Genomic DNA, 16,824 nt, shown 5'->3' on the forward strand with positions numbered 1-16,824 from the left:
GGCCCAAAAAAATTCAGACCCAATAACCAAGTCAAACAATGAGCTTTTTGAACCCAACATTGTTTGTATGAATAGTCGATATTGGTTTGAATAAAGCGATTAAATTGGTCTCTTATAGAATAGCTCGAAATTGGTAAAATGTCGAAAACATAGATAAATAAACTATAAAGTGAAATTACAGAAACGAATATGTACTTTTTATTTAATATTTATTTTTAAGTCTTTTACTGAGTCGGTGTTACTCTCAACTGAATCACTAACTCAGTTATAACATTACAAAAATACTTCTTCTTTTAATTATAATTAATATTATTATAGTGATACTTTTTTCCATACTTTTATATCATCTTTAAATAAAACAATTACAAGTTCAAATACAGAACACGTGTTCCGTATAGTATTAAAATATAAGTTCATTATCATTCCACCTATATTTATTAATGTATAAATTTTAAAAGAATTTTTTTTAATATAGATTTTTTTTCACCCGTAGCGTAGTGCATGTGACAAAATCTAGTTTACATAAACTATTTATAGAACAGGAAACAACAATCTATGATTGATCATACTATGTAGGATTTGTAATAAGAAACGTGAGTTTACCTTTTAATTAAAGTATAAGTATTGTATCAGTTATAGTGATCAAGGACGCCTCAAAACACTAACCGTTCCGTGTATAAATTAATTGCAAGAACGCTTAACAACTAACCCTTACCAAACAAACAACCACGAAACATGCATATGTCCATGATTTAACTCTCCAATAGCCTTGCGAACTAGAAGGGCCCAACTCGAACAAACGTCCTCAACTGCGCGAGTTGTTTAAATTCGACTGTTATTTCCCTTGATGAATCCAGCCAACCACTTAATTGAATACACCAATGTATTATTCGATAGATCAAATACGACCGACGATCGTTTCAGTTCTTCCAACTGCACACCTATAAACACCTAATCAACAAACTTTTTTTGACTTAGTGTGAATACAACTTTACAAGACGACAGTGTCTATCTCCTAAACCAGAGAAATAACAAATACTAAAGTTTTTAGGCATGATTTAAGACCTCGTGGCTCTCTCCCAAATTGACTAACGTATCAAATAAAAAATATAAAAGGAAGAAAATAAAATTTAATAATAAAATTGCATAATCTTACTTGAACTCTTTAGTTTAACCTAGTATTCTAAAAATATTAAAAAGATAAATATTAGAAAATTAAAATATTATCCTAATGGAAAATTAAAAGTATTATTTTTAAAAATAAATCCCAAAATAAATCATTGTCCATCAACTTGTTTTTCGACCCAAAACTTTTACGATAATCCGTATTTTTTACTCTTTTTGACATTTCGAATTTACTTTTACACCTAATCAAAAATCAAATCGAAAACTCAAATTAATAGCATCTCATTCAAGAATTTATTAAAATTAAACATATTATCGTACACAATATAAAGACTTAAAACATATTTTAACTTTTTTTTATCTTAAATATTTTATAAAAGATCCAATTATTAAATAAATATATTTAAAACTAAAATTTAATTATGTAAATGAATTTAAAATTAATTTTTTATAGATATTTAAAACTTAAACACATAATTAAAAGCCTAGTCGCCAAAAGAAAAATAGAAGTGGGATTTCTCATGCAGTAATGAGCTTTCCTTTTTACGTACACAAGGTTTGATGGTCAATCAATATTTGTTAGGAATGCTATCATTGTCACCATTGGAGACATATTCTTTTAGTAGTACACAAAATAAACTTGCTTGCCACTTATGTGGGTGATAGCTTCCTTACAACTACACCTATTTAAAGGTCGGATTATTTGTTAAAATTTGAAAATTTATTCAATATTTTAAAGTATTTAGATAAAAAAAAGTCGGGTCATAGCCGCCTTGCAATTGTACATGATATCGATACCATACATAGGCTCGACCTAAACTAATTTAAGTTGACCCATGAACATCTCTACCTACAACTTGAACTTGCAATTAGGGTTAATTGCATTAGATGTCTTCAAATTATGTTTCCCCTGAACTTTGAAACATTTTAATTGAGTTCTCAAAGTATAAGTATTGTATCAATTAGGTTATTCCGTCAACCTAGCTATTATCCTACCATTCAATACCAACTCAAACATGACATGTAGCATAGTTAAAAAGCATTGGTCCAGTTGTTAATTCGTATGTACATATTGCATGAACAACTTGAATATAACGTGCTAAAAAAGAACTCCTAATTTTAATGACATTGTTTGTCTTCTAACACGCAAAAATCAAATTATCCATATAATAACTGTATATATTTACAATACAATCCACATATTTTAAATATAATCAACGTAGAACAAAATTAGTCGCTTGCAATTAAATGCACAACCAGAAAATATAAACCTTTTAGTTAGAAGTTTTGAATGTTGGAGAACTTGTAAGCCCCATAAAGTGGATCTACTTTGTGAATGAAATGTGTGACCATATATATCTTTTAAAGACCACTAGAAAGTGACTATTCACTAGGCTGTGACATGAGAGTTAATTGGTCCCATTTTCATTATAGATTGTAAGGAGATGTTGGTCTATTTGCAATTGGGACTAGGAGACAATCCCTTGTGAAGGGTAATAACATTGCTTCCTAACAAACAAACATTACCATAATATCTACATTGACTATTTAAGCCTTGATTAATGTTGTCCCTAGGAAAATTGCTTAGGGGCATAGTGTCACACATCACCTATACTATATTTAAACTCTTGATTGAATTTGTGTCACGAGTTAATCGAGCATTAAGTTAATTAGGAAATGATTAAAATATATTTTTATGTACAAAGTAGTTTATATTATTATGAGGTATTTTTTATATTTTTATATAAAATCTATACTATACTATTGATTAAGTTGGTATCAAGAGTTAATCAAATATTTTTATATTAGTATGAGGGTATTTTTATATTTTTATATAAAATAAAAAGACTGAGATATGATGAGGTTTGAACATATAACACAATAAATTTTAAATAATTAACTTTATGAGATAAATATCAAAACTACACATGTACTCTATTTTAATGTGCATTTCGATACATGAACTTTAATTTGATGCAATTATATACACGAAATTTCAATTATGATTCAGATATACACATTAAATGTTGATTTTGAATCAAATGTATGCATTTAAAGAAATAAATATATCTATTTATTTCATATTGAATTAATATAATTGTCTGTGTATGTAATATATAAACGTAAAATAGTGTTATGTCGATAATGTTACTAGCAATTTGTAAAAATTGAATCAAAATCAAAATTTCATAAACAAAATTACACAAAATCAAATAGAATTACATATAGAACTAAAATTCATGTGTACTAATTTATGGTTACATATAGAACTAAAATTCATGTGTACTAATTTATGGGTTATTCTAGGCATTGTTTTATAAAGAGCAGATATAATCAGAACTTATAATGATATTGTTCAAAAAAAGAATTAATTGTTCATTAGTTGGTATAGAAATTAGCTAAGAATGATCAAATTGGAAAATATAGACTAAATCTACAACTTTACCCATATGAGGTGTTTGGTTCATGGAACCTTACATTCTCGATGGTAATATAAGGTTCCGAGAATGTGATTACCGTATTTGGATTTCAAACATTCTCATGAGGCAATAATTTCACAATCTCAACAGTGCTAATTTTCCAGAATATACAAGTAATCTCAATACCACTTTTTCCTTAGGTAATCTTATATTCTTGGAAAATTCTTAAATTTTTAGACAATTTTAGCTTTTACTTTTATTATTTTAATTAATTTCTACCTTTTTATGTAAATAATATACAAATCCAATAAAAAAAAGAACAACGTGATTTTACCAACATGCATGTTAATTATTATAATTATGATTTATAAATTTGTTTAACATTATATATTTATAAATTGTAATAAAAATAAGTAAAATATTCAATAATGTGCTAAGTAATCTTACATTCCAATAATTCTATTATCAAAAGTAATCTTACATTTTTTGAATCAAATACACTCATAGTACAAGATTAATAGTGGAATTTAACCAAACGGATTAAACTGCTACCATTTGGGTTAAGATTAAAATTGACCAATTTGAAATATATAAAGCCTAAATTCATAATTTACACCTAATATAAGGATTAATGTTGGGGATAAACCCGTGTAAGCAATGAATAAGAAAAATTGAAAAATAGAACACACAAATCTTATGTGGGAAAACCCCTCCGAAGAGGATAAGAAACCACGGGTAAAGATAATTTCACTAAATTGGAAAAAGCGAAGAGTTCAAATATGAAGATAAAAATTAAACTCCAAACCCGAAAATAAGAACCCTCAAAACTTAAATACAACATCTTTGAAAGCTTGTAAAAGATAATACTTAAATGTGTTATGGGTTAATCTTTCTAAGTTAGAAAAGTGCCTATTTATAGTCAAAATTCGTAGGCCAAATAATCTTGAAATAATCTACACTAATCAGAGTTCGACTGGGACAAATAATTAGAATTTGACTTGAAGAAGAAAATTAAGAAAATTATATGACACGTGGCCACGTCGTTTCTGCTTCTCCCCTATTTCATTGTAACGACATCACCCTCTATTTATGTCTTAATTTCACTAGAATGCGAGGCATACTCCACAACTAATACTAGAATTCGACCTTTGAATATAAAAATAATTGCAAAATCAATTAAAGTAATCATCGAATCATCATATTATTGTCCTTTAGTGTATTAATCAACATCTGGCGTTCAAATCCCATATTATGAAATATTTTATTGCTTTTAAGTGCTTTTTAATTTTTATTTATCTTATTTCAGTATCAGATTACAACTGAAAACCACTCAAATTCATATGAAAATGATGCATAAATACAAAGGGATCATTGCATGTGCTCACTAACATGGTAGGGACCCTTAATTTGTATTCAAATCTTTTCTTTTTTATCACAAATCTTTAAGCTTTACTTCCTGTTTAACACATGAGGAAAATTTGGTCAAATTATGCTATTAGTATCTCTACTATATATAAGTTTTGTGTATTTAATCCATATATTCTAATTTCATCAATTTTTGTCATATAATTTTCGAATTTTGAAATTTCAGTCCCGAACCAAACAGTAATAGTTAAATTTGTTAGGTCAAATTCCGTTATTAGTCTAGTAAGTTATGGATTTAGTCATTGTTCTCAAATTTGATCATTTTTAGTTAGTATGCTTTTCGAACTTTAAGATTCCAATCTTAATTCAAACAATAACTATTAAATCCGTTAAGTAAAAAAATGTGGTTTTTCTGAGTATTATGTGGAAATAGCAAATTGGCGTAGCATTAGGTATGTGATAATAAGTTTATTGCATAATATTTTGAAAATAATAGATTTTAACTTACGAGCCAACCTTACTGGTCAACCTTACGAGCCAATGACATATGCAAAGTTAAGATCTGCGAGCTCAAGACCTCGTGAGCGCACGTCACATGAACAAAATACATTCTACTCTTGCATAACATTTATCTATTGTCCAAACATGATAGCTCATACCTACAAGAGCATGACATAATTAGGTGGGCTCCAAGGAGTACGAAACCAATGCAGGGACAACATATGACATTTCGAGAATGACCAAAAGTACCCGCTTATAAACTCCACAAACATCGAAATAGAACAACATATCTCTCTCCTCTCGTACTCTTAGTTATCTCTCTTTGTTCTCTCGAACTCCAAACTTCTCGAAAAATTCAAATTTCGATTACCGTCAATGACCTACGACTCTCCACCCACCAAATTATCACAAACCTTTATAATCCCAACATTATATCAACAATAAACTAAAATTAATCAAATTAAAATACAAAAACCGAACCTACAATTTACGCGCATAATATAAAATTAATGCTAAATTTTAACATTTTAATTAAATCATTAAAGAAACTAAAAAATCTCACTATCTAAACAAAAAAATCCCTCACGTTTGCCAATGATTTAATTAATAATTAATGAGAGAAAAATAATTAATATTGTAGACTGATTAATAAATTAATTTTATTAAAGTCACATTAATGATGTATTATTTAATTATTTGTTATAATTGCCGACAAATTATACTTTAAGTCACCATCCATATAACTATGGACGGATCCTCAATTTTTATACTAAAAAAATTGTTGGCATGTGAACAAAATATATCAAATTATAAAAATAATATTTTATAAAATAATGGTTGTAATTTTATACTATTATAGCTATTTAATTATATTGTCAATCGTGTTCGGGTTGTGTTAACAAAGTCGCATATTGCATTTTTAAAGAGACAATGTAGATTTGAATTTTGGAGAGATGTTGTTAAAAAAGATTGTTACGAACACTATATATAGATCGTAAAATGGACATGAAAACACCAAATAAAAAATAAAGTTGAGGTCTTGGGACTTTGTTGTATCAGTTTGTTGTGTTTTGTATTTAGGTAATTATGATTAATTGAATATATATTATTTGTGATCTGTATCGTGATTATACTTGCACATTCCTTAAAAAATGAAGTGAAGAGTTTTGAGGGGTTGAAATAAAATTATAAAATTTTAAGGGGTTAAAAAAATTATTAAGAGAGTTTAAATTGAATTTTAGGGATAAAAAATGTAATTTTTCTATTAGCCAAAGGGTTAAAAAAGCTTAAATCTTATACTTAATTGCTAAGAAAGGTTAAATTCGAGATAGTCAGTACTATATCGGTAGACACATCGGTTTTGTTTTTGTACCTGTATGTATCATTGTCTGTGTACCGTCTCAATATTTTTAAATGTTTTTCATACAAATATCTCTCGGTTACAAGCATATATATGTGCAAATATAAATCTACTAAGTTGAATAACTTAATTAAACGAATTATAGTTTATCATTAATTATAATTATAAAATATTTATTTTGAGGAGAGGTCAAACTTTCTCTAGAGAGACATTTTCAATGTATTTGTTCGTTTGAGAGTTGACAAAACCCTTTAAGTTAACGATATTTCAAGGATTTCTCTCAAATAAGTTCGATTTCATTTCAACAAGTTGAAAATTAAAAATTAAAAATAGTTAAAATTTTGCATTGATAAAAATTGTTACTACTCAAAATTGATTGAAACGCATCAAAATTTTAATCAAAAGATAAGACTGAATAATACGTTTCCACGGACTCGAGCTCGATATCAAAACGACACCGACTATCATAGGGGAAGATAAATGCATGTGCAGATGGGGTCGTAAGGCGTAGCGGTTTGTGTTCTCGCGGTCTTTCACCGAAAACATTTGCATGTGCATTAACTTTGATCCTTGTAAAATTATCTTAAAAATATATTTGTGTGGCCCTTCTTTTGCTTTTCAACTTGAGGATTGCTTGGGTAAATGTACTTGGTAGGGCACTTAATTATAGAAATAGATCAAATTAGTCCTTCTATTATTAAAAAAATTAAATAAAATACTAAAAAATGCCATCTACTATTTAATAGAGTTATGTTTTAAAAGTTTTTTTTATGACTCTGCAAATAAAATCTGGGGCAAAGTCAAAAAAAAAATTCTGAGAGAACGAAGTTAATTTGTATATTTTACGAGTTAAAATAAAATTTTACTATTTTAATAGTTTATATCTTTTTATTTTTTAAAGGGCTAAATCAAAATTGTATTATTTTGAGGGTAAATTATAAATTTATCATATATTAACAAATTTTCATAATTTAAGGTCAAAAATAAGATTTCTCATTTTAGGGGATCGGGACCTTGCCAACCCCCTAGAATTGTTCTTGGATGAATATTTATTTGTTCCAATTTAGCTTTATTTGATCCTTTTTTAATAGTATTGAATTGAAGTGATACATTTAATAATAAAAGGACTGATTCGATCTAATCCATATAATAGAAGGACTACATAAATACTTTCACCAAATTGTTTCTCACTTGTTTCCTGTTCTAAGTCAACATCCCACCGCTCCCCTAAACACATACAGTTTCTATATAAACCCCTTTTCTCCCATCCCTATGTCACAACCCCATCAAAGCATTAAACACACAACCACACACCCTTTACAATGGCGCCAAAATCACCATTTTCTACTACTTCTCTTATACTCTTCATCCTCAACTTTTACCTGAGAACCACCATTGGTGACTATGGTGGAGGATGGCAAGGTGGTCACGCCACCTTCTACGGCGGTGGTGATGCATCCGGCACAATGGGTAAGTTTCAAATGTTCCACATAAAATTTAAGTTGGTAAAACTACTATGAAGGTCCTTTTAATAGTAACTGGTTCTTCAATGAAACTGGTCATTGTACCTCAAAATGAGGTACACCCGACATATCAGGCATAGCTGGCTGTTTAGTTCATTAGTCACCCTAATGTTTAGTTCATTAGTCACCCTAATTTTTAACAGTAGAAATGGATAAAAGTTTTAACAGAAAAATAAAGTTTGCTGCAATCTAACTCTTCTTATTCTTACAGTGAACTAAGAGTGTTTAATGCTATTATTTTTTCAGGAGGTGCTTGTGGATATGGTAACTTATATAGCCAAGGGTTTGGGACCAACACAGCAGCACTTAGCACTGCATTGTTCAACAATGGGTTGAGCTGTGGTTCTTGTTATGAAATGAGGTGTGATGGTGACCCAAAATGGTGCTTGCCTGCTACCATTATGGTCACTGCCACCAATTTTTGTCCCCCTAATTTTGCTTTGTCCAATGATAATGGTGGGTGGTGCAACCCTCCATTGCAACACTTTGATTTGGCCGAGCCTGCTTTCTTGCAAATAGCTCAATACCGTGCTGGGATTGTACCCGTTTCATTCAGGAGGTAAAAAATAATGGTCAAATTCTATTTTCAGTCCCTTTACTTAAATTGACTTGAGATTTAGTCTTTAGTCTTTACACTAAAAAGAAGTTAAAATTGGTCTAATTACATCCCAGTCCTTGTACTTTTCAGACTTTCGAAATTTAGTCCATCTCCTTTTAATTTTAGGAATTCAATCGCTCTACTTATTAGAAAAGCCAAATTTAACAAAAAATTATTAACAGTGTTATCAATTGGACTTTAATTTTTAAATCAAAGAAGTAAATAAACTAAATTCCTTGAAATAAGAATAGAGGACTAAGTTTCAAAATTTTGGAAAGTACAGGGACTTAAAAGGCATATTTAAACCTTACTTTTCAATGCAATGAGATTTGAACCCAAGTGAACATAGTTTTTATTATTTTAATTTTACTTTAAAACAGAGTCCCATGTATAAAGAAAGGAGGAGTCCGATTCACAATCAACGGCCACTCATACTTCAACTTGGTCCTAATCACTAACGTTGGCGGCGCCGGAGATGTCCACTCGGTGTCGATCAAGGGCTCGAAAACTGGGTGGCAAGCAATGTCAAGGAACTGGGGCCAGAACTGGCAGAGCAACACCTACCTCAACGGCCAAACCCTGTCTTTCCAAGTCACCACAAGCGATGGCAAGACTCTAACCAGCTACAACGTCGTGCCAGCGAACTGGCAGTTCGGACAAACATTCGAAGGTGGTCAGTTTTAGAGGTTCAGCCATTGTTAGGTTAAAAGAGAAGCTTAGTATTGTTGCTGAGGTGGCTTATTGGCACCCGCTTAAGGCCTTCATGTATTTTTTTTTTTACATAATTGAAGGATTGTGTGAGATATAAGTAAAGAGGGGATAGTCCATTGTTTTTGGGTTTTGTTTAATTTTGTAGCCATTAAAGACTATGAATTAAAGATTGCTTTACTTAATTCCAAAGTTACTTTATAGTTTAATAGTTTAGTTTGTAGATCCCAAATTGGATCTCTAATTTACCAGTGAAATAATTTAAACTATCCCAATGTTAATATTAAATGCAAGAGCGAAATTAGAAATTCTTTTTAAATGTCAAAATTCATTTCAAAGTTAAAGTACAATTTCATCGCATTAATTCGTAACTTTATAAATCTTGGAGGGTTTGAAGGGCAAAATTCAATACCAAAATTTCACCATATATAAACTCATACCAATTTTGGGGGCCAAAGAGTAAATTTACCCTAAACTCTTTGTGAGAATTATGAATTATGCTATCCCATGCATAAGTCATATACTCAATTAAGCCCAATAGCTTAGTACATTGAGATGTTTTTATCATTGACATATCAAAATATATGAGTAAATACATATGTAGTCATGTTTGCCACGCCAACAAGTCTCGACTTTGTTTCGATGAACTTGGCATAGGTCAATGGGTTTGCCGAAAAATTTTCACCGGCACTTATCTAACTGGCGGTAAAAGAACTAATAATTGAGCAACCTTCAGCCTCACACATCAAAGGTTGAGACACACCAATCTTCCTAACAATTTACCAAATACTATTTTTTTAACTATATTATTAACCACCCAATTATATATATATTTATCACCAAATTACGAAAAGTTATAAAATTAGACACTCGATTAGTAAATTTCTTTTTTTGCCACTCAATTTTCAATTGTCTTTTTTGATCACCCAACGATCTTGGATTTCTGAGTGTTTCTATTTTTACATTAGCCAGTTGATGACAAAAAAAAGATAAAATTGAATAATTAGGTGATATTTTGTAATTTTTTATAATTGAGTGACCAAAACAAAAATTTACTAATATGGATGACCATTTTATAACGTTTTATAACTAGATGACTAAAAAACATAGTTGAGATTAATGTAGTTTTAACTTCTTTTTCTTGTCATTCCATTTTAATTGCAAAATGAAGAATATATAAGATCAACAAGGCAATTAGCAAGTAACAATTCCAGACTTATTTACCTCAAAAAAGAACATGACTTTCTTTACATAATTAATGGTAAGGCATTCAATTTCCATAGACAAAAGTTCTAGACGATGAATACATTACAGTGTCAATGGCAATTTGTGCCTTTTGGCTTCACAAAAAACCATCCCTCTTATCTTGTTCCTCAGCTTCCTTGTTAGCAGCTTGAACTGATTTGAACCAAAGAAATGCCTGAATATGTTGAATCACATTATTACAAGAACTTGGTTAGATTGAGTTAATAAACTTCAATTTATACATTTCATTCGTATTTCATATCAATCACTTTGAAAATGAATTTTGTCACCAAAATCAATGAAAGGACTACTAGATTACAGGATATTCTACAAGTCCGGTATTATCCCTAGTCAAAGTTTTATCTTTCGACTTTGAAGAGCTTGTACATGGATCGCTCCATCTGTTTAAGTACTCCCACTTTGTAAACCCAGAAATGTTCTTGATAGAGTCATGAAGATTAACCCGTAACAAAGAACAAAGTAGGACTTGTTTGAGGGTTCAACCTCTCAACAATATGCATCTGAGTTACACGAATCATATTTCAATGGTAAAAAATCTCTTCAATCCCTCTCAATTTCGAAATTGAGTAAATTAGTTCATCTCAAAAAATTATTGTAATTTAATCCCTATCAATTTCGAAAGTGAATAACCAAGGATAATTTCCATTTGATATAATAAAAAATTTAACCTTCAATGTTTATATATTATGTCATTTCGGCCTTAAATCAAAAAAATTAACAAATTTAGCCTCAATATTTACACACATATTGAGCGGACCATAACAAATTATTGGTAGTACACACATGTTGAGTAATATATAATTTTGATAGTAAAATTAAATTTTCTATTTCAGCAGACTGAGAACCTTGCCAGCCTTCCCTAACTACACCCCTGACCATATAAAGCCTGAGTTCAGAATGTACCCATACTGGACATGATCTTAAAAATTGCGAGTTCGAAAAGATTTAAATATTTAATGTTCTACTCAATGAATGAAAGGGTTAATCATTCGAGTTGAACATTAAACATATAAACTCCTAAAACCAAAATGGAATACAATTCCATATTCGAAAACAGTGATATCAACGCCAGAAAAAGTAGAGAAACAAACTCACCGAAGTGGGAATTCCGGTAAATGCGAAGAAACCAAGCAAGGGCGCATAGAAAATGCTGTCTGAGTTCAAAACTCCAAAAACAGGCCTTTGGTTGATATACTCAAAAATAGAACCAACCTGCAGGATGAAGAAGAAAAAGGTTTAGCCATCTTAAATTCGAGTGTCTCAAGCCGCTCGGACTTTCATTTTTCTTTAAGTATGAATCTGACACTTATGTCAGACACAATATAATCTTCAAAGACTTTCAGTTCTAGTTCGGTTGATATTGATATTATTGTTTATATTAAAGGACATGGGAATAAACTTGTTAAAGCTTATTTATCCTCCTATTGAAGCGCATGTTGATTGAACTATTCTCATAGCATATGATTAACGAAAAATAAATATAAGAAACTGAAAAATTTTAATGAAAACTAAACCATTTTAATACAAAATTTTAGCTTTTAAATCTTAAATTTTATAATTTAATCAGTCTAAAACCATTATCTAAGCACATCCACCATCTTAAATTTTAGTTAACTTTTTCGATTAAAAGATTAAGTAATTAGTAAAAACCAGCGCGAAGCATTAGTAATAGAGTAAAGAAGACTTGAAAATACCGCAGCAATGGCGGTCACCGCTGAAGCAAGCAAGTAAACGAAGAAAGGAACCTCAAAACTCTGCTGTGCTGTGGAACTCTTGCCTTCACCTTGAGCCCAAGGTGGAGGTTCGTCGGAATCGGGTTTAGCCCAAGAAGGTATACTTTCTTCGGACTTACTTGAATCGGCTGAACCTTCGGTTGCATTAAGCTGCACAAGCAACCCACCACGAGATAACCTTTTGTTCCGATTCAGAAACCCGTCTCTAACGCTTATAAACAATGGGGGAGATGATGATTCGTTTTCTCTTATGGTAAAACCACGGACTTGAATTGAATTGCAGGGAGACAATAAGGTCGCAACCACCATGGCGATTTCTTCCCTCTTAATCCTTGTTTTATTATTTCGATTTTGCTGGTGGAGACGACAAAAATAAACGTAATTAATAGAGGAGATAACTCAGAATCTGATGACCCAAAGTAGAAACCAATCTTCAAATTAAGTTTAGGGTTTCAAAAATTACCTTACTGGCTGGCAAGGGACTGGAGGAGGAGGACAGGGATAGGGAGGAAATATTTCAAAGGGATAATAAAATAGGCGGGGATGTGTGGAGAAGGTTGAGAGTAGATTGGGAAATTTCAAAAGGAAAGGTCAAATTTATTATTAGTCCCAGTCTTTTTTTAATTCTAAAATTTCAGTCCTAACTCAAGCTAAAACAGTTAAATTCGTTAGGCCAAATTTTAAAAATTGTAGCAAAATCTGATATTTAAATATAATTAATATCTAACTAATTATTTTATATTAATTTATAGTTAGGGTTTTTTTTCATATTTATATTTTTATTGAATTATTTTGTATTTGTTGTTTTTTGAGTAATTATTAAGCAAATCGAGATTAACATCAGGCTTAATTGGACTTGTATGTGGGTTAGGCGATTTAGTCCAGCCCAAAAGTTCACTCGAAAAGTGAAAGTATTTTGATAAAAATATAGATCTAAAAATAGACTTAGGTAAAAAGTGAAAGGGTAGTGAAAAACAAGATGGGCCTCAGGTAAAGTCGTTTTTTAGCCTAACCCAACTTGAATTTTAAAAAAATTGTAGTTTTGTTATTATTTTGTTATCATTTTACTATTGTATTATAACTATTTTCTAAATTTTTTTATATAAAAGGTAAATAAAAATTTTAAAACAGATAAATTAGACCGAACTTAAATTTTAATATTTTCATTTGAGTTAAATTAAAAAAAAAATTAAACCTAATTTTTAAACCGAACCAAATATAGACCTATCAATGGGTCTAGAATTTTGTTAAGCCCCACATGGAGAACTCTAGGCACATTACTATTTCTGTTTTTCTTTTTGTGGGTTCAGATCATCAACCAAATATAAATAAACAAAAATAAATGATTAGCACTTCGATTCTCTCCAGAGGTGGCCGAGGAATAAGGTTCCTACCCTTTTTAATCGCCATTTAATTCCTGCTACCACTACTACCTGTTCCACTACTACACTTGCCACTCTTTCCTCCCACCCAAACCCCACTTCTTTCAAAATCGCCACTAAAAACCCCGCTCCTCTCCAAAACATCGTGAAATCCTCGTCACCAGTTCCTGGGATTGTTGGGTTTTCAATGATGGCGTCTGCAACTGCTGGAGAAGATGGTCATTTCAAGTTGTCTGAAACTAGTGTGCTTAAAATCAACAAGGGTGATATTACTAAGTGGTTTATTGATGGCTCCTCTGATGCTATTGTTAGTCCTTTCTCTTTAATCTTTAGTTTCTTTCTGTTATAGTTGTTTCTGGGTTTTTGATGATTTGTTTTTGTTTATATTTGTTTATCGTATTTGAAGTATGTTTGTTTATGGAATTAGTGATCCAAATCTCTGTTTAAGTAGGATAATTGATTAATGTTATGGGCAAATGGAAGGATTGTTGAGTTGGATTTTAAAAAATGGAAGGATTTCTTTAAATCATAACATTTGATTGGGATTTGTCTCTTTACTCCGTCGAGAGAGCTCCAGTGGGGTCACAAAATAGGAGTGTTTTGGGGTGCCTGAATAGGTGAACATGGCAAACGGAAGAGTTTGCGCGTGGTCTGACTCAACCCTGAGTAGGAGAACCATGGCAAACTGAAGGTCTAACTCGATTTTATGACCTATGGCATATAAGTTATTGATGAGGGAGTATGATGAGCTCGTAGTGCTCTAGGTAGAGCCGAGGCATATCAACAAAAATTATGTGTTCTTTATGGATGTGCCACGTGTTGCTTGAACAAGCAAAAATCATTTTCGCTGAAGAGCGAGTGCATAGCTCCCTCGAGATCCTCTATATGGTAGAGGTCTTGAGTTTGAGCCTTGCCGTGAGCTCGCTCTTCAGCGACTATGGCTTTTGCCTGTTCAGACAATACAAGGCACATCAACATCATGCTATATATATATATGTATGTATGTATTGATGGCTATATTTCTTTGATGGGATTCTATGTACATTGATTAAAATCAAGCACGGTGATAGTTCTGATGATAATCACCTGCAGGTTAATCCAGCAAACCCGAGAATGCTCGGAGGTGGTGGCGCTGATGGAGGTAGAATACCTCTGCATATTTTTCTTCTCCTCATTTTGAACCTTGTTGATGTCTTAGAAAACTGAACTTATAATGACCATTGATGAATTTTACTAGCCATACATAGAGCTGCTGGCCCAGAACTTAAAGAAGCATGCTATAAGGTACCAGAAGTTCAACCTGGTATTCGTTGTCCCACCGGAGAAGCAAGGATTACCCCGTAAGTTCTTCGGTTTTTACTGCCGGTTCACCTGAATATTTGCACATTAACATACTAACATGTTGAGATTATGCAGAGGATTTAAATTGCCTGCATCTCATGTGATTCACACTGTTGGACCGATTTATGATTCCGACAAGGACCCTAAAGGCTCACTGAGAAATGCATACAAGTATGCTATGATGTTCCTTTTACACCATTCAATTTGTAGTTTAAGTTTATCATTCTCAATAAGATATCCTCTTGAAATTGTTGCAGAAATTGCTTAACTGTGGCTAAAGAGAACAACATTAAATACATCGCGTTTCCTTCCATATCTTGCGGTGTATACGGGTAAGTGATGCAATAGAACCACCAAAGGATTTTGTGGAAAGTTGGCTAAATTATATCTGTTGATGACATGTTCTTTAAGGACTGGTTTTCAATTTGTGATATTTGGAGGTAAAAGTACCATGGAGACCTTTGTACCAAGAGTCAATTTGCATTTTATCCATTGTACGAAAAAATGGGCAAATTTGTCTCTGTATATTAGATTAAAAAATGGGCAATCTGATTCCTATCATTAAGGCTTTGATGGTACTTTTACCAATATTGAATCATTACGTAACTTGTGTAAGTTTCTGGGATTGATTTTGACAAAGATCATGAACTCATAGACATAGTAGAAATGTTTTTTATCTTTTCACTTTCGGTCATGGAAGACAGTTCTTTTCTGTAAAATTCATTGTTATTTAAGTAACGAATCCGTCCCGTGTTCATGGATTTCTTTATTTTTCTACCTTAGATTATATGTTTTCTTTTCTTTTCTGAAAATCTTCCAGGTACCCTTATGAGGAAGCAGCTACAGTTGCTTTATCTACTATCAAAGAATTTGCCAATGACATTAAAGAGGTAAGTTCCCTTTTCAATGTATTTTGAGTGTCCTTGGAGGCTTATATTTTCATACTCATTTTCCAAATATGTGTCGAATACGGAAATTTTGAGAAAAATAAAGAGTTGGTGTTTGCAGGTGCACTTTGTTCTATTTGCTGATGATATCTACGATATTTGGACGAAAAAAGCAAAGGAATTGCTCTAGGTTTAGTGCATGCTAGGAACTAGAATTGAGACCTTCTTCATGCTTGAGGGTGGATTGGATAATAAATGTACCTTAATTGGCATGGACCAATTTGCTTTCCTTTGGATTATGTATTGTGAGGGATGCATAGATGCCATATGCCAATATGCTTAAATCTGGATTTTATATATGTTTGGTGCAGTTTTCTTTATATAACAATCTCATTATAGGGGTTGATCATATTTGTTTTTTTTGACAATGTCTAGAATTACTTATAATCACTCCTCAAGGATAATGCTCTTTAGCACACTGGAACTCATCTCCCCCAACATTGATAATAATACCAATGCTCATTGAGCTAAGACTCCAATCGACATGTTTAGTGCATTTATGAAGTATTACAAATTGTTGCTATGATGTGTTATATTTTTTGAAATTTTTATTTT

The 16,824-nt window shown here is 31.4% G+C and overlaps 3 protein-coding genes across 3 annotated transcripts; 2 read left to right on the forward strand and 1 right to left on the reverse strand.

Annotated features, from left to right (window-relative positions):
* Positions 1-8,011: 8,011 nt before the first annotated feature.
* LOC107959337 (expansin-A8) lies at positions 8,012-9,785 on the forward strand. The gene is made up of 3 exons (XM_016895372.2): positions 8,012-8,241; positions 8,541-8,853; positions 9,273-9,785. Exons 1-3 carry the CDS (start codon positions 8,094-8,096, stop codon positions 9,574-9,576), a joined length of 765 nt encoding a protein of 254 aa, XP_016750861.1. The 5' UTR covers positions 8,012-8,093; the 3' UTR covers positions 9,577-9,785.
* Positions 9,786-10,794: 1,009 nt separating this feature from the next.
* On the reverse strand, positions 10,795-13,192 carry LOC107959338 (uncharacterized). The gene is made up of 4 exons (XM_016895373.2): positions 13,063-13,192; positions 12,561-12,953; positions 11,962-12,078; positions 10,795-11,020 (listed from the first exon to the last, which is right to left on the reverse strand). Exons 2-4 carry the CDS (start codon positions 12,906-12,908, stop codon positions 10,943-10,945), a joined length of 543 nt encoding a protein of 180 aa, XP_016750862.1. The 5' UTR covers positions 12,909-12,953; positions 13,063-13,192; the 3' UTR covers positions 10,795-10,942.
* Positions 13,193-13,831: 639 nt separating this feature from the next.
* Positions 13,832-16,618, forward strand: LOC107959339 (macro domain-containing protein VPA0103). The gene is made up of 7 exons (XM_016895374.2): positions 13,832-14,288; positions 15,074-15,122; positions 15,219-15,321; positions 15,398-15,493; positions 15,580-15,654; positions 16,143-16,212; positions 16,331-16,618. Exons 1-7 carry the CDS (start codon positions 14,169-14,171, stop codon positions 16,397-16,399), a joined length of 582 nt encoding a protein of 193 aa, XP_016750863.1. The 5' UTR covers positions 13,832-14,168; the 3' UTR covers positions 16,400-16,618.
* Positions 16,619-16,824: the final 206 nt, after the last annotated feature.

This window comes from Gossypium hirsutum, chromosome A13 (assembly GCF_007990345.1).
Source record: "Gossypium hirsutum isolate 1008001.06 chromosome A13, Gossypium_hirsutum_v2.1, whole genome shotgun sequence".
Taxonomy (NCBI): Eukaryota; Viridiplantae; Streptophyta; class Magnoliopsida; order Malvales; family Malvaceae; genus Gossypium; species Gossypium hirsutum.

Excerpts from the sequence above, each read along its gene's own strand:
- LOC107959337 (XM_016895372.2), top strand. The coding sequence starts at position 8,094 with ATGGCGCCAAAATCACCATTTTCTACTACTTCTCTTATACTCTTCATC. Across the intron at positions 8,242-8,540 it reads TGATGCATCCGGCACAATGG|GAGGTGCTTGTGGATATGGT; the intron begins GTAAGTTTCAAA and ends TTATTTTTTCAG. Across the intron at positions 8,854-9,272 it reads GTACCCGTTTCATTCAGGAG|AGTCCCATGTATAAAGAAAG; the intron begins GTAAAAAATAAT and ends ACTTTAAAACAG.
- LOC107959338 (XM_016895373.2), bottom strand. The coding sequence starts at position 12,908 with ATGGTGGTTGCGACCTTATTGTCTCCCTGCAATTCAATTCAAGTCCGT. Across the intron at positions 12,079-12,560 it reads CGGTGACCGCCATTGCTGCG|GTTGGTTCTATTTTTGAGTA; the intron begins GTATTTTCAAGT and ends TTCATCCTGCAG. Across the intron at positions 11,021-11,961 it reads TTACCGGAATTCCCACTTCG|GCATTTCTTTGGTTCAAATC; the intron begins GTGAGTTTGTTT and ends CAACATATTCAG.
- LOC107959339 (XM_016895374.2), top strand. The coding sequence starts at position 14,169 with ATGATGGCGTCTGCAACTGCTGGAGAAGATGGTCATTTCAAGTTGTCT. Across the intron at positions 14,289-15,073 it reads ATGGCTCCTCTGATGCTATT|GTTAATCCAGCAAACCCGAG; the intron begins GTTAGTCCTTTC and ends AATCACCTGCAG. Across the intron at positions 15,123-15,218 it reads AGGTGGTGGCGCTGATGGAG|CCATACATAGAGCTGCTGGC; the intron begins GTAGAATACCTC and ends GAATTTTACTAG.